Genomic DNA, 17,578 nt, shown 5'->3' with positions numbered 1-17,578 from the left:
AAAGAGTGCTGCATAAAAACATTTCCACACAGACCAACTAAACATGGACTGGATTATTGAATGATTATAGATTATTTAAGACAAAACTTATGTAATGAAATAATTTTTCTTTATATAAAGAAAAGGTTTGGGCACAGAAAGAGAAGGCACAGACAGCTTACACATTTTTTGCCAAGCTACCCTAACACAAAATATACAGACCTTTACGGGCAAAACGGAGCTTTTGAGATGGTTTTTCATTTTAAGTTAAAATCATATTTAAGTTACATGCAAATAGTAACGTATGATGAATCAAACCTACCTCCTGCCAGTTATTGGCTGGAAGATTTGGATATGTCTTAGTTATATAAAATATTAGACACACTTTTATTAGCCAGATCCCAGATCCAGCCAGCACTGGCACTCACCTCACTCCATTTATTACACATGTAGGAGGAGAAACAGAAAATCTATATTATTGAATAGATTTGATTAAAAAATACTTCTAACATTGGTTTCAACATGGAATGGTATTTAATATCTGATATAGAGGTAACATTTTACCTGTTTATTAGATATATCTGTCTTCTACATTTAGTGCTACTTGAGAATAGCTGGTTGTAGAGAAAACATTTAATTTGAAAAATGTTGTAGCGGTTTATGTGAAGGATGTTTTATGACCATTTAGATTAGTGTTTCTCAACGAGGGTGGTACGAGGGGGGGGCGTTCAAGGAACAGCAGGGGGCGCTGGCAGAAAAATTTACAAAGGAGTGGGCTGCGATTCTTTGGGGAGCATTTGCTCGAAGGTAAACTTTACACCTTATATGCACAACAATACCTGTTGAGACTTTGAGCTACTTGCTAAAACTGTACTGTGTAACATTAAAACATGCTTGGCTGCAACTGTATGGATGGTAGCTCTTCTTCTCTTCAGTGTTTGTGTTAGCTTGATGGCGCAGCTCTGCTCTCCTGCTAGTCTTAGCTTCTAAACATTAGACTATCATCAAGTTTCCATTAAGAGGCTATTTAAATAGATGATGATTTACACAGGAAACAGAGCATGGGAGGCGGTGCGCCACCAAGCTTTGTTTCTGTGGAACCAGATAGAAACATGGAGTGATGTCACAACGTGGAAAAACGTGTTTTTACATCAGTTAGTCTGAAAATAAACACCTTATATTTTCTGTTTACAGAATCTGTTTCAGACAGGAAGATTATTGGTGGCACACCACCTCCAACCTCTGGTTCCATTGTAAATACTCATTGGCTTCCTTGAAAGGTGACCACTGCAATAAGCTTCATAACACATGTTCACTGAAGGTTGCTTCAGTTTTATTTTGTGTCGTTAGCTGTTAGCTTCAACTACGAGGACCAACTAATCTGGATTTGCACCCAATGGAGATCTCAGTTTCCTCCAGTTAAGGTTCACATGAGCCTCACTTCAAAAATGTTGAACTATCCCTTTAAATCAGAGCTTTGTTTTTTTAAAGTTTGTTAGAAACATTCATCATGTAGTCTCGATGGTTCCTGTTAGCCTTCTGTCCAGCATCCACTGCTGCTTTTATTTGAAGCTTCGCTGTGATTGGTGACTGTGGAAGCTGAAGTGAGGCATAGGGGCAGGTCGGTATAAAACGCGCCCTTGAAAGCATGAGGGATTGACTCGCAGTGGAGGGAGAAAGAAAGAGCCTGCAGCTTTACAGCATTTTGTTGATATCCTTAGTGGGGACAAACTGAACTGGAGCTGAGGGGAGCGGCGAGGTATTACCTCAGGATTAGGCAGAAAGAAGTCGGCTTGTTTGTCTTTTGACGGCTTGTGAGCACAGCTAGGCGATAACAACTCCCCCTGTGGCTGCCTGCCGCCGCCTGGCTGTACACTATTAGCTCTGCTCCCCCCACTTGATTCGCTCCTCCTCATCTTATTCACCTTCATCTCCTCTCCTCCCAACATTTATCTGTTTCCCAGCCCTCCCTCTTCTCTGTCCTCCTTTCACTCTCATCCTGGTGTGACCTATATTTTTTACTCAGCTGAGAATATCATTCTCAACACCTGTGGGAAGAAAAAAACAGGAAGTTCTTTTTTTTTTACTTTTTTCCCAAATGATTCAGATGGATTGGCTTTCACCTGCTACACTAACGACTGTTTTTAGGCAACTGGTACTCCTGTTCTTTACAGGTGGGAGGGTTGGTTGGTTGGGGGTCTATTACCTCAATGAACCTCTGCTTACCCTCCTTGCAAGGACACCTACTGCTCAAACGCAGGAGGCAAAATCTCAGAATAATAACAAATGTCATTCATTCTGCTATCAGGTTGCACCTGAGCCATATAGATAACCACTATGTTTCAGCCTGCAGGGAAGGAAATGAAATTACAGCTGGGCCCCATGAGAACCTATGAGAAGCTCCCACACACACACATGCACCCCCCCACACACGCAGACACACACACACACACGCACACACATCAAGGGCACCATTACTTTCACAGTTGTTGGACCCTCTTTTTTGCTCATGAGATCAGACTTCAGCGTCTCAGAGGATAAAATATGACAGCTCAAACTTTACAGACAATTGGGTGCAAATAGCAGAAATAAACATGCACACCCACATGTGAGCTACAATAAAAATGCAGCTGGGTAATGAAATATAGATTTTTCACTGAATGAAAATAAAAACACACCCTGCCTATTGCTCATGTGTGCATGGGTTGAGAACGCCAGAAGAATGAGCTGCCAATAGGATCGCTGAAGTGAGTTGGCAGGTTCTGAAGCTGTCATTTCACCTGACAATTATATTTAACTGTTATATTTAAATCAGAAGGACATCTAACATGTTTGAGCCTTTGTGTTTTCCTCAGATGGCTGCCAGAACAGGTCAGGTTATATCTGTGTCTTAATTCTGCCACTTTCCCATGCAGAGGTGGGAGGTGCTGGAGGTTCCTCCATCTTTTCCCCAGTGTTAGTATTTATTTAGATATTTTCACACAATATATTTAGAATTTCACTTTTTTGTGGTGTTTATTGCATTAGGTTGTTTACTATTATGGGTGCACACATTTAGTAAACACATTTTGTTTATTTGAATCATTAACTACTTGGTTTTGCTGAGTTTGAAGGACTGGCTGAAAGGAAAACCAGGAAGTGGAATAAACCATCAGGCTGCTGGAAGCAGGGGACTTGATGTTAAAAAACCTCCTTAAACATTTTTGGTGTTAGGTTGTTTTGTTTTTATAGTTGTTTTGTAGTCAAAATGTGTTGGTTTGAATTACTTATTTATGATTATGCATTGTTTGTCTTTGTCTCATCTCCCACCTCTCCTCGTTTTGTAGGCTAGCCTTTGTGTATAAATTCCTGTGTGTTCATTGTGTGAGGTTAGTTTTTGTTTGTTATCCTGAGTTAGGTAGGCCTTAGTTGATTTCTTTTGGGCCCATTTTATTATATTTTTGAGATTTGATGTTGGAAGCTTTTTTGTGAAGAATTTTTGGAAAAATAAATAAAAAATATTTTTTTATATATGCCTTTATCCTTGTGTCTTACTGGTCGGACTGTAGCAGGCGGTAACTGGTTTCATTATCTCCAGTAACAATTAATCCTAAACGTGCTTTTAGGAGTTGAAGTAGTATTTTTTACTCTTTCTTGATAGTAACATGAAGTACTACTACTCTTCAGTAAAATGTCTGACACTGTACTCACTGTAATTCCACTGAATGAAGAACAAACATGGTAACCAAAAACACACCAGTAACAGACACACATCTACAGCTGGTTAAAACGCTTTGTAATCCTAATGTCATTTTCTGAGCGTGACATGTTGAAGGCGTGACAGGACACATGCAGGCTGGTTGCTTTCAGGTTGATTTTTCTATAGTTAATCTGGAAACTTCAATAAAAATGAGAATGTGACAAGACCGAGCAGAGAAAGAACATTCCTTGTATCTTTAACACCACCTGCTGTAACACCTCGCCGCTCCATAGAAAGTGCATTAGTGATTGGAACAGTCCGGTATAATTGGCTGCGATAAAAGTTTAAGTCAGTGGGTTGTCAGTGAAAAGCTGTGCAAATAGCTCAGAAATAACCCCCATCATCATCACCATCATTCCTGGGACAAGAACAAGCTGGTGCCTCAGCATCCTAATGGCCCCCCAGGGCCGACGCCGGCCATGTCCCCTCAGAAGCCAGGATAGAAGCGGGACCCTCCTCCATGCCAGAACTCTGCTTTCTGTTTTCCTTTTTAAATAAAGGCCATCCGTTGTCGCAGAGCAGACCCATAACCAACCATCTACCTGCGTTGTGTTGAGCCAAATGGACTCTAGGGGTTTCCACGCTCCCCAAACAATGATGCCGCTCCATTTCTCACTGGCATATGTTCTGCTTTTCAATTTAAAGGAGGAGCTGGGATGGGAAGATCCAGTCCGCAGAGGGCCTCCACCACAGCCAACTGCACCATCTGCCAGGTGCTCACAACTCTAACTGCTACTTAGATTAGGTCGCACAGTAAAGCTCGGAACTAGGAACTGTTTGAATGACTTAAGACAAAGCAGCAAAGTGACACAAACTCATCCACAATCGATTCTTCTGCTACAGTGACTGTTCAGCACAGCAGAGAGCCGCTAATTGTAGGTATTATGGTTGAAAAAAAAAGACCAGGCAGAAAATAAACATAATGCCATAAAAGTGAACCGAGGAGGTGGATGGGAGAGTTGGGTAACAGAGATAATGACTGCTGTTCTTTTTGGTCTATGTGTGTGTGAAAAGCAAATGGCTTGACTGTATACAGAAGAAAGTACTACATAATCTGAGTCCATGGGAAAACAGGCCTCTCAATATGGCATTAAGTCATCAAGAGTGTTCACTAAGTGGGCTTAGCAAGCTGTAAAAATCTGCCCATATGGCTCTGCGCCTGCATAGTGGATAAGAAGATATTTTTAACACTTGAAGCTCCGCTGTTGCTGCTGTACTAATGACTAGCTGATACTAAAACACCACAAGACAAAGCCAAGTGACTCATGTAGCCAATTACAGACAAGAATGCTCCACACTTCGTTGGCAGGAAAGTGCGTCCTCACTTAAAGGTCCAAACAGGCAAATTGGAGTCTGGGTAATGGTATACGGAGCAGAGTGCTGTGGAATAGATGAGAAGGAGACGAACCAGCGATCAGGGTTTTCCTCTGTGTTTTAAAGGCTTGTTTTGACTTTGTTGGTTGTGAAATTGGCGCCAGGGGATCAGCCAAGATCAGAACTGTAGATTTGTTTATTGTTAATGTCTGCTGATTGTAATTTTCACCCTAACAAATGTGGAATTGTGTAAAATCCTTCTTCACAGGGAGAGATGAGTTTTCTACCTTTAATCTAGTTGTAATATGAGCTATCAGAGACAATACATCTATCTTAACCAGGTCAGAAACTCATATTTTTCTTCAAGACTCAGAAATTTGCAACATTGTTTAATCATGAAGCAGTTATGTTGCAGTAATTTAATTTTTTCAGACAGGGTCAACATATTCTTTCAGGAATGAGTCATATTTCCCCTGAAGTGGGTCTGATTCATCTGTACTGGTTGGTTAAACTCTGTTTTTTTTACTTACAGTAAGCTAAATTTGTCTGAATCTTCTTAACAAAGGTCAGACATTAATGAATAAAAAATATATTTTGGTGTATAACTGGGAACACTGTGCCATCTTTGTTGAATCAAAGAGAACTGAGAAAACTAAACTATTATTAAATCTGGCCAATGATGTCATTCAACATCAATCTAACCGTGGTTTGACCGGTCCAGTTAAATCAAGAACCTTTAAATAAAAAAAGAACTTCAACATGGAAATCTGTAAGTCACTGATCCAGACCTGAAAATCCGATATGAGCTTATAATATATTGATTTATTTGCACTTTTGTCATTAAATCTGTAACAAGAGTTTTTAGCTTCTGTTAGTTCAACACAAAGTTATCATTCGTAGTAGTCAGCATGTATTATAAATAGTAATTAGTAACAATTAGTTAGCTGTAAACACAGTAATTTTTGCAGCCAACAGTAATTAATTTGGTAACTGATTACAATATGATGATCAAATCTCAGTGGGTTGTCAACGTGAAGCTGGAACCTGGTTCAGTTGGTTCTGACAGTTTTCACTTTAGAACCGATGAATGGATCACAACATGAACACAGAACTGGCCACATCTACTGGAAAAAACTGAATTCATATGTTTTTATAAGTGACCTAACCTTCTCTTAATGGTTAGAAAAGTCTAACTTTTAATCTGATTATGAACACAAAAACTTTTGGTTACAGAGTAATTAGCACCTCTGTTGTCAATCCTGCAGGGTGAATTAATCCGTTCATTTGCCTGGGAAGTCTGGTTTGATTGGTGGAGGTGTGAATGTGTAATCGGACTCTGATTGGACCAAACGAGTGAACTCTGGTAATTCTGGTGATTAAAAACCTGGTTTCGGTTCTGCTGAACTGAACTCTATGGTTTGAATGTGAAGCAGACCGAGACCGCTCTGACAGCAGGAAGCTTTCAAAGATCCCATTGCTTTTAGGAGAGGAACCGGACCACAGCATCACGGATGAGATGCTTTTTCACATTTTCACACCAATTCTGCTGAATCAAACTGTTCCAGCTTAGTTAGCAGAGTTCAGCAAACTCTAAGAATGAAACATTTTTAATAAGAAAAAGTTTACTAAATTTTTTTACTGCAGTAAACAGATTAATCTATTTGCTTGTTACCCAATGATAAAGATGAAGCTAATTCAGTTTATTTATGTTAAAACAACATTGCTCAATAATCCTAAAACAAATCTGGGTAACACTTTATTTGACGGGGTGTGAATAAGACTGACATGACACCGTCATAAACATGACATAACACCTGTCATGAACATGAAGGAGTCTTTATGAATATTTATGACTGTTGTCATAAAATGTCATTCAGTAAATCATGACATTTTTAATACAAAGCTGACATTATTCAAAATGTCTTTGTTATGACAACTTGACATTAATCAAAAAAATCATGATTTGATTTGTTATAAAAGTATTACTGATTAAACGTTAAAAATGATGTAGCTTTATGTTATTAAAGCTAAAGTTTAATCAGTAATACTTTTATAACAAATACATTTTCATGAAGACTTACTCATGTTCATGACAAGTGTTATGTCATGTTTATGACGGTGTCATGTCAGTCTTATTCACAACCCGTCAAATAAAGTGTTACTCAAATCTGTATAACCTTATGTGAAAAATGATTCCTTCCACAAGATCATCTTTCATGTGTTGGATTTGAAATGAGTCAGTGAACAAACCTAAACTCAACGTGTTAAATTTAGCCTGTATTTGTCTACATGATCAGTCAAACAGATACCAGGGTTGTCCTTTTGCTGAGCTTTTCCACTGACTACATGTACACTTGTTGTGAAAATTGTTTATTACAGAAAATGTCACCCTCACTCCCCGTCTGTCATTTAACAGGCTGTGGTGCTGAGTTGCCATGACAATAATGTTAACAACAGGGAAGAAACCCATTTTAAAGCACATTCATGTACACGCACCCCGCCACACCCACCCACCCACCCACACACACACACACACACATATGCTGTGAGTAAGCTCCACCCACACTCTGTATTTAATGCACTAAAACACTTTGCTAATAAAAACATTAAAAATTGAATGCTGGGGTGAAGTTTGGGTTGAAACTAAATTAACATCTGCTTAGGCGTGACCTTTGACCTTTATGTGTGCTCTGCAGTGTTTTGACTCACCACACGGTCCTTTGTGCTGGATCCGGATGTCCTTCTGCAGAGTGCAACCCATCGCTCGCATCTCGCAAGGGCTTCGGTAGCTCTGGCCGTCAGACCCACAGACGGGGTCGGAGGTCAGGGTACAGGCCTCGGTGCACTCACAGACCGGCTCGTCGTTCTTCACCACACACATGGCACCGTGTGTGCATGTCTTCGTCAAACAAGGACTCGGAGCGTTGAGATCTGAAGGCCCAGAGGGCCAAGAAAGGTCAGAGTTAGAGGGTGGAGAACGAGAAGGCAAAGAGAGGAGGTTGGAGAAAGGTGAGTAATAGGTTAAAGTTCAGCTCCATGGAGTTTTATTGTGTGTTAACAAGGGGAGAGGGGAGGACCACAGGACTAAAGGAATATGCAGTACAGATATAGCTCAGTGACACTCTTTCTTATGTCATTGCCTCACTTCCTGAATCTTCTGAAGAGTCCACCAAACTCAGCGGATAAACATGGCCTTCAGCACAATGCACATGAAACAGGCCGCTAACAATAGTCGCATGGTGAAAATTTTTTTTAGAGCATATAAACGGCTGGATCATTTGACGCTCCCTGCTGAGCTCCTTCAAAGGCAGCTTCGGCCAAAGCTAGCCGAACCAAAACAGTGGCGCAAAGGAGGGGAGAGAGAGAGAGTTTTCACAAACGAGACTGAGAAAAGCGTGGAAGAGAGAGAGAAAAAAGAAATAGGCATGAAGAAGAAACCCCAAACTGGTTAATAATTGAAGAGAAAGCCAAGCTCCCAGGTAGAAGCAGATACGAAATGTGAACATCAGAGAGAGTCTTTGCCACTCTCACACAAACTCCAGCTTCATTAAACCAACGCTGAATTTGGTGCCACGGTGGGTGTGGGCTGGGCTCATATAACACAACTTCACCAGGAGTGAGCAGGAAGTTAAAAATAATAATAATAATTTAAAAAACAAAAACAATGCTCTGATCAGCTCCACTTCTTGTTCAGATTCTGAATTTTTAACATCAGTCTGTTAAGAAACATAATCTGTTAATGTGGTGCAGCTGTACACCTGCTTATATAAAACTAAAATACTGTGATTTATTAATACGAGACTTAATCATATCCACATTCCATTATGTCTTTTATTAATGCTCTTCTTTACCTTGACATTCTTTCAGAATTTGTGATGTCATTAAAGGATGATATCACGTTAAACCAACTTTATGAGCTTTAAACCATGTTGTAGCACTATTCCCTCATCAAAAACACAGCTGACGTGTTTCTTTGACTCTTTCATGTCTGAAAAATCTTTGAATGTCCTGTGGCAACCATTCAGGACACCTACCGTATTTTTCGGACTATACGCCGCTACTTTTTTCCCATGCTTTGAACCATGCGGCTTATAGCCTGAAAATACGGACTTTTTCTTCAACCACCAGGGGGCTCTTTAGCAGGAAGTGAATCATTGGAAGTCAAAATTGGAAATCAAAGAAGAAAGTGCTGATTTTCATTTAGAACAAGCACATGCTAGCAGCAGGCACAACAGAGAAATTTCTTCAAACTCATATGATGCAGCTTTTAAGCTGAAGGCTATCGATCTGGCAGCACAGATCGATAGCCGCTGCATGTAGACTCAGTGTAAATGAATCCATGGTTCACCGTTGGAGACGCAGGGCTGCGTCCTTAATAAATCCAGCAGATTTATTAAGAACGCAGCCCTCTGCTGGGTCCTTATGGAAAACCGAGAGCGGCGGAGATACCAGCGGCTTATAGCCCGGTTTGGCTTATATAAGTACGTTTCCTTTTTTTTTTTTTTTTTTTTTTTTTTGTTGTTGTTGTTGTTTTGGGTTTTTTTCAATTTTTTTTTAGCTGCGGCTTATAGCATGGTGTGTCCTATACTCCGAAAAATAAGGTAAATGTTTAACTACACAAAGCACCAACTAGTTATGCTCAGCTCCTGCAGACTAGTGGCAGCTGGTGGAACTGCTCATCTGTTACCTCTCAATCCAATGCTGCTAAAGGCATAAACAACTTCTGAATGATCCCTTCAGCTGTCATGATGACACCAGTTTCCTCCACTGACTTACATGTGCATACTATCAGGATGAGAGTTTTGGGTTTAAGCTACAGAATATTTGCATATCTCTGTAAAACAAACCTTTATTTCAAAACATTTTAATGCTATTTAGATGTTTTAGTCTTTTCCAAAATATTTTCAACTTAAATTTGATTCTGGAGCTGAGCAGCATCTGTCTTTCATTCATAAAGAATCTTTGGTTTAGTAGTTTTTTTTTTTGTCCTATTTGACTTTAATGAAGGGAATTACAACTATAAACTGCAGAAAAACACCTACACAGTAAAAGCTGCTTGGTTGGACGTTAAATCTCCATCTGGTTACGTGAATGTCTGTTTTTCTGTCAAACTACAAAGTGTTTCTCCTCTAACTGGTTCACCTGATGTTACTGTCCTGAGAAACACTTTGAATTATGGATTATGAATGGGGCTCAACAAAGTAACCTTTCTATGAAGATAATTTTGTCTCTTGCTGTATTAATATATCTGTTAAGTAATTGACACATCTGTAATGTACATACCAGCATTCATATTCTGAAGAAAAAAGCAGACATACATTTACTACTGAACACCAGAGCTGGTGAAAATTCACAGCTAAAACCTTATAACCCTGTTCTCTCAACTCCTTCTTTGGTTTGGGATTTGGGTCGACGAATGACGGCTCTGTCATGGAAACTGGCCGCTGTAATGGCGCCACCCATGGCTCCATCATTATTGTGACCATTATAGCATTAGATGGCATCGGAGGGGGCCGACTTCACAGGCTCATGATTCATTTACCCGCTCTGAGATATTCAGTGGAGCCGCGGCGAAGGGGAAAATTATCAATTGATAACACAGACAATTAGCCAGTTTCACTCTGATTAAGGCAACAAGAGATGAAGGGGAACCGGCGCGGCTTGAGATAATAATCGATATCAGCGAAACCGTTCCTCTGGATCGCCAATGATATGGAGAGCAGGTGTAGATATTAAAACAACAAAAAGGAAGAGGGAAATGGAAGATCCTCCTGCCAGCGGCTGAGCGATGATCTGGTTCTTGAAGTAAGTTTAGATCAGCAGGTCCAAAACCATCATTGATTCTTGACGCCAACTTAGAGCTCGGCGCCACATAAATACAAAAACGACTCAGCTCTGCTCAATTTGGTTCCACTTCCGAGACAATTGATTCCTCCAGATCCCATTTCAACGATTGTGTGTGTGTGTGTGTGTAGGCGTGTGTGTGTAACGCCTGTGATCTGAGCTCAACCGTGCAACCTTGCCTTCGTTAAAAACAAAATAAAGTTTGCCAGTCCAGTTCCCAAGGACGGGCTGGTCGTAAAACAATTGCAGCCTCCGATAATGCCGGAGTCTCCTGCTCCTGTTTTTTCTCGCTCTGGAATGTGACGAAAACCAGACTTTCTTTATTTCTTATTTTTAAATTACATGAACCTCTGGGGACAGAAAGAAAAAAAACAATCAAACTGCATCTGGAGATGATGAAAACAAGAAAGAAGACAGAAAAAAGGTAAAAGGAGGAGAAAAATCTTTCCAAGTATAAAAATCTTGTGACACAGTTGAAACCTGAAGCTGTTTTTGTTCTCTACTGGATGCAGCCAAAGTCTTTGAAATGGCAGCCTGCAACAATTAAAACTGCTGCTCACAAGCTCTCCTCCTTCTTCTTCCCTTGGTTCACTCCCAAACGCTTCATCGGCTTGGGTGTAACTTTCTGTTTAATTAGGTTGGTGTGTTTTTAATGGCGCAACCTCACTTCAGGACTTGGTGGGGATTAGTTTGGGTCGGTGGCCCCCCGTTACCTCCTGGCGTTGCACCTCCAGACGGGAGTCATTGGATTCTGATTGAACTTTTGGATTCTGTTACTGCCGCTTTGAAGTGTTACCTGAAAACTAGAGCGGCGCCTCATTGTCATTTCTAAAGCTAAACAACTCCTGGGCAGATTGGCGTGATGGCAACAGACGCCCTCCCTCCCCTCTTCATCCGCCCCCCTGGGCAGCAGCCAGGTGTAGTTAACCCTACCATAACGTGTTGTGGGGGAAACGCCAGGACATTATTTTGGCAAGAGCTTCCTCCCATCTCCACTCGGCTCATGCATGTGTTAATTGGACTTTTTTCTGTGTGCAGTATCTCCATGTGTTATGCAGGAAGGCAAGTCGGTGGAATCCAGGTGATGTTTTACAGCAGCCAAATGGCAGGATAGAGTCGCCGGCGAGGTGGCGCGGGACCCCGATGGTGGCGCAGCCTCCCCTCGTCCTCACGGGTGCCGCTTTGATCCAACCCCCTTTTGCCTCCCTCATATTAAAACATTTATGTATCATATTAGCGGCTGGAGAAAGGAGGCGCAGAGAAAAAAGAAGGTATTTGCATAAAGTAAAAAGGCATACCCACAGGCTGTCTGCCTACCCCTCAACACTTATCACAAGCAGGAGGTAAGGCAAAGGCTCTTTGTGTTTTTTTGTTTTTTTTATAGTTGAAAACGTTGCAAGTCTTCAAAATGGAGACAAGCGAAAACAGCATGCAGGGACAACGAGATGAGCTGGGAATTTCTGCATCTAGACATGTGTCTATCAGCGCTGGCAAGAGAAAAAAAATCTGTTTGTCGAATCCAAACAGACGATTTTATCAACAGCGGGTTTCAGAAAGGACTCCCTCAAAGGAGACATTTGTTGTCAATTTTGAAGCTGCAGAGTGAGAAAAGGGAGGAAGGGAAGAAAGAATGTAAGGGGCAAAAAATACACAAAAAAAGCTTAATGCACAACTTTCCTGGTTTTAACATGTTATGACCACCAAATCCAAAGGGTTTTAATTAAATTTTAGGTGGTAGACCATCATTCTGTGATGAGAAAAAAGTAAATATATAACAAAAAAAAAAAATTGTTCCATGAATGTGGTGCAGAAGTTTAAAGCAGAGTTTAGCTGTTTAAACAATCTATTAACCTGAGAACATCTGACAAATCAATCATCTGAAAATGGCCCAACAGTAAACTTGCTAAGACACACTTGTCTATTCAGAGAAGCTACTGAGACGTTCAGGGTAACTAGTTCAGTTCAATTGGGAACCAAAACTACAAACATGTTACATTTCCAGCTGGAGTGGTTCGCATCCACACTGCACTGTGACAAATGAAACAAACTAACTGAAAAACCTGTTCCCCTCCTCGCCTGTGAGGGCGCTGCAGCAAGAACCTCTGAAGAATACATGAAAAACGTTCACTTCAACTGAAGCCAGACCTAGATTTTTACAGTTCAGTTCTTTGGTCCGCATCAGAGTTTGATTTCACATTCACATGTCCCAAACAGACCTGACTCTCTGATCAAATAAACTAGAGTTTGATTCCAGCGGACCAAACAGGACTGAGTGAATTCACCCCAAGTCGGTATCTGTGGAAAGAGTGTTGATATTATCATAAATATTGTGTCTAATTTGACTGATCTGAAGCTATTTTGCAAGGAATAATGATCAAAACTTTGTGTGGTTGTGTACATCATGGAACAAAAAATCATGAAAGCTGCCAGCTTTAATCGCAGTGAAGGGTGGCTCTACAAAGCTTTGACTTAAAGATGGATGAACTCAGATCCATAGCAGACATCTTAGACTTTTATTTATAAAAGAGATGAAAGAAAAAAATATGAAAATGAATCACTATGCACAGGTCTACCTCAAAGGAAATGTTTTTACATAAGAATGCAACAAGAAATTGACATTTTTGGAATTTTTCACTTAAGTTCTTATTTAAAATCTGTTATGAATATCTACACCAGGTTTTTAACAGTAACTAGCTTCAAACGATGCTCACTATCATTCTTCATGTTCCATATTTATAGAAAAGGCTTACCCATTCTACAAATTTGATTTCTTCTGTAATTTGTTTTAAAATTTAAAAACAATAAATTTGTCTTTCATGTTGTTAGCTTTCATAATAAAACATTTTATGTTTCACGTGTGGATTGATTACTGCAAAAACAAAATCCTATCAAATGGTTTTGGTCCAAATATTTTAGCTCACTTGAAATTAAACTAAATTACAAGCAACTTTTCAGCAAGATATAGAAGCTTATCAATAATTCCTTAATATCGGTGAACAATTACTAGTTAGATTTGCAGATTAATACACAGAAGTGGAATAATCTGGTAGTGGAACAAGTAATTTTTCATCGATATTAAGGAATTAAGACAAACTTGAATATCTTGCTGAAAAGCTACTTAAAAGTTAGTTTAGTTTTATTACAAGTGAATTAAGACATTTACACTAAACTTGAATAAAACTACTTGGTAATATTTAGTGGTTTTGCACTGAGGTGAGTTTGGTTTTGTAGTATTGGGGGCAAAAGTGGCTTTTTGAATAGAAAAGGCTGCTGACTCTCTGGTCCATCAGTGAACATTCCAGTAGAATAGAGTGAAGTTTGTGGTTGCAATATTGAAAAATCTGAAATGAGTATAAATATATTTGCAGTTGTCTGCAGAAATCAGAACTGCCCTGACCCACACGCAGGTTGTTTCTGCCCCATCTGAGCCTGCAGGGCGCCGGCAGCAGACCGACGGTCCCTCGCTGCTGTCGCTTCGTCTCTCGCTGCTTTGCCTCTACTTAACTTGATTAGCAGCAACAGGACTCGTCATTCCAAGTCGACTTCCCCAGAATCCACCAGTATTTTGTGAGTCCAATCACAAACATGTAGGGGGAGATACTCATCAAATAAACATGCAAACGATCAAATATTCTGCTCTCGACACCTAAGGTGACTGATTTTTTCCCCCGTCTTCTCTGCCTCACAAACTCCTTGTCAATAACAATGTGTCTACTGCCGAGTGATATTCCGTTAACCTCCAGAGGCCACAGGCGACATATTTGAAGAGAAGGCTCGTATTTGCCCGAGTTTCTCTGTATTGCAGTTGTATAAACTCACACTCTAAGCTGCCTGCACATAAAGGGACAAAAGAGCCATGAAAAAAGTATTTGCATCAAAGAAATCCACTCCTTTTATATGTTCATTCTGTCTCTTTTCAATCAATGTGCTCATCAGACGCTTCAGTCTAAGGAATCTCAGCCACCACTTTTTCCTGGCTAACTGGGGAAGCTACAGACTCCTCTCTGCTCCTTATTTTATTATTACATCAAATTTTTATGTATTATATCGAATTTGTATTGTATTATATCCAAAATGTAGTTCACAATAGGATTTGTGGACTACATTTGCTTAATGGAAACATGCCAATTTCTGAAAGCCACGTTTTTCTATAAACACAAAAGGCCTCATACATAGCCACTACCAAGTGGGCGGTGCTTATCGCTCTAATGCTTGAATAAGATGCTGACGACTCCTCTGATTGGCTAATAGATGATGAGCACTAGCGCCACCATGGCTGATTTATGAATATATCTGATGTAAGTGTTTACATCCATAACTGTCATGATTGTTAATGACTTACCATGTGAGCAAGCTTATTTACACGTGATTTTAATTTCATATCTTATTTAATGGAAACACCATAATCCAGAAACTGTTTTATTTTTCAGCATTAAGAGAATAGAGACAAAGATCTGCAAATATCTGTAATGGATAGAGACTGCTACAGGAGATCGTTGCTGCACACAGCCTCCAGCATATACAACAACTGAAGAAAACTGTATGAGTTACTACAACACGTAATTTCCCCATTGGATTAATAATGTTTTTTTTAAAGGTAATTAATTTAGACATTGACAGTAAAAAAAACAGTTGAAAACCATGTACATTTTCCATCTACTTCTCAATGATACTCTTTTATTTTTGGTGGAGCTAAATGTTGAGAGGAGCATGAAGGAGCAAGGAGACAGAAAATGACTAAATAAAACATGTAAGCAGTGGTGTCATGTCCTATTCTGGTCTGATGACGACAAACAGAGCTTTGAGCAGCTCGTCATCTGGAGTTGGGTACCCGTGTGGCCCTCTGTGACTCACATTCTGCGGTGTCCTTCACCAGCTCGCCTTCTCTCTGCCTGGACACCAGCTAATCAGCTAAATGCCATGTGGTGTTTACATCTCTAAAGTGAAAAGCCTCAGATATCAATCAAACTGTTTTCCGGAGGAGGACAGCGCTCAACTGCTCTCCGTTCTTGCATCACTCTTGGAGAGTGTGAGTCCAGACGGGGAGAAGGATGACATTAGATGCTGTCACCCACGTGAAAAGAGATTTACGGCTCTGTCAGATGAGGAGAATTTCATCCGTTTGACAGCTGACAGAGTGATCGATCAATCCCGTCACATGCAGCAGTCGAGCCAATGAGATGAGAGAACAAAGAGAAAAAGATCATTATTTATCTGATCATGATAATTTAATATGTGCGATTCTTTTGCAGCAAACTTTTTCTTTTCCTAAACTCTTAACACTTTTCTCATGAACAAACTGATCACAGATGAAGCAAAGAAATTCTAGTTTGGAGTTTAAGCATGGACTGTTGTAAGTTCTGAGATGATACATATCATCTTCTGGAAACGCTGTGCCTGGGTGTGCCTTTGGTTTTACATTATGAGCCAGGGTACCTACCAGAGGTGTGACCAAGTCACTGTGTTGCAAGTCTCAAGTAAGTCTCAAGTCTTTGTCCTCAAGTCCGAGTCAAGTCTCAAGTAAAGACAGGCAAAAGTCGAGTCAAGTCTCAAGTCAGGAACCTTTAATTTCAAGTCATTTCGAGTCGTTTTTATTTTTATTTTTTTTATAATTTGCAATTATACATAAAATTCAAATAATAGACCATTTGTTCTTTTTAAAATATGTATTTATCTCAAATGATAGAAATCTGGAAATGGGTTCTGTGCGACATGTGACAGTCACGCCGGTCAGTGCATTAAGTCAAAAACAGTTGACTTAATGCACTGACTGCAGTAAACAATATATTGTCAATATAATTTCCCAACGTAGATGTCTTCAAATACACCAACCATCCTTAGATGATACTAGACCCGGCTCATCATCATGATGGGACAGAGAGACTCTGTTCCCTGTGTTCAGGTCCAGAATCTGCTTTCTGTTCCGGAGCCCCGCTCACTATCCACCGGCTTCCTGAGCTAACACGGTGCACATCATTTGTGGAGGCATTTGAAGGACCGGATTTATGGTAAATCATCACCAATTTAACCCGGAGTACACATGCTAACACGAAGTTAGCTAAAGTCAGCTATCTTACAGCAAAAGAAAAGCGCCACCTACCGATCTTTGTGAAGCTTCAAATGCCGGACAAAGTTGGACGTCGTGGCATCTCCATCCGATATTCTCTTCTTGCATGTTTTACAAGTTGCAGTTCGTTTTTTAGTCGAAAGTTCATAACCTACGTAGCCAAAAGAAATTACTCGCGGAAGCATATTCCAGCGGTTATTTCGTATTTCGTTCCCTGAGCTCTGTAGCTTTGCCGCGTTTTTTTAGACGTCCAAATCCTGTTAATTTGATTGGTTGTGCTGCAGCTACGTACACATACATACATAAGGAGAGAGGAAAACCATAGTGACGGTCTGCGCATATTGATACGGAATGAGTGAAATTAATTAATGACGCCACTTTATAAATAATGTGTTTAAAATTTTAAGACTGAGTAAAAAATATCAAGTCTTTTCAAGTAAACAGCTTCAAGTCGAGTCAAGTCCCAAGTCAATGGCATGAAAGTCAAAGTCAAGTCCGAGTCTTTGAGCATTTTTTCAAGTCAAGTCTCAAGTCGTGATTTTAACGACTCGAGTCTGACTCGAGTCCAAGTCATGTGACTCGAGTCCCCACCTCTGGTACCTACAGTTAGTGTTTCCTTAATGTGGCATATAGTC

The 17,578-nt window shown here is 40.1% G+C and overlaps 1 protein-coding gene across 10 annotated transcripts in view; it reads right to left on the bottom strand.

Moving 5' to 3' along the window:
* Positions 1–17,578, bottom strand: part of agrn (agrin) — a 440,494-nt gene that overhangs the window by 108,026 nt on the left and 314,890 nt on the right. For all 10 annotated transcript variants that reach the window (XM_028022576.1, XM_028022603.1, XM_028022587.1 and 7 more), the window contains one exon: positions 7,742–7,963. In XM_028022576.1, coding sequence (XP_027878377.1) covers positions 7,742–7,963 — 222 coding nt within the window. The remainder of the gene's footprint in view (positions 1–7,741; positions 7,964–17,578) is intronic.

Source organism: Xiphophorus couchianus, chromosome 1, assembly GCF_001444195.1.
Source record: "Xiphophorus couchianus chromosome 1, X_couchianus-1.0, whole genome shotgun sequence".
Taxonomy (NCBI): domain Eukaryota; kingdom Metazoa; phylum Chordata; class Actinopteri; order Cyprinodontiformes; family Poeciliidae; genus Xiphophorus; species Xiphophorus couchianus.
The sequence above is the reverse complement of the archived record's forward strand: the minus strand, read 5'-3'. Positions and strand labels throughout refer to the sequence as shown.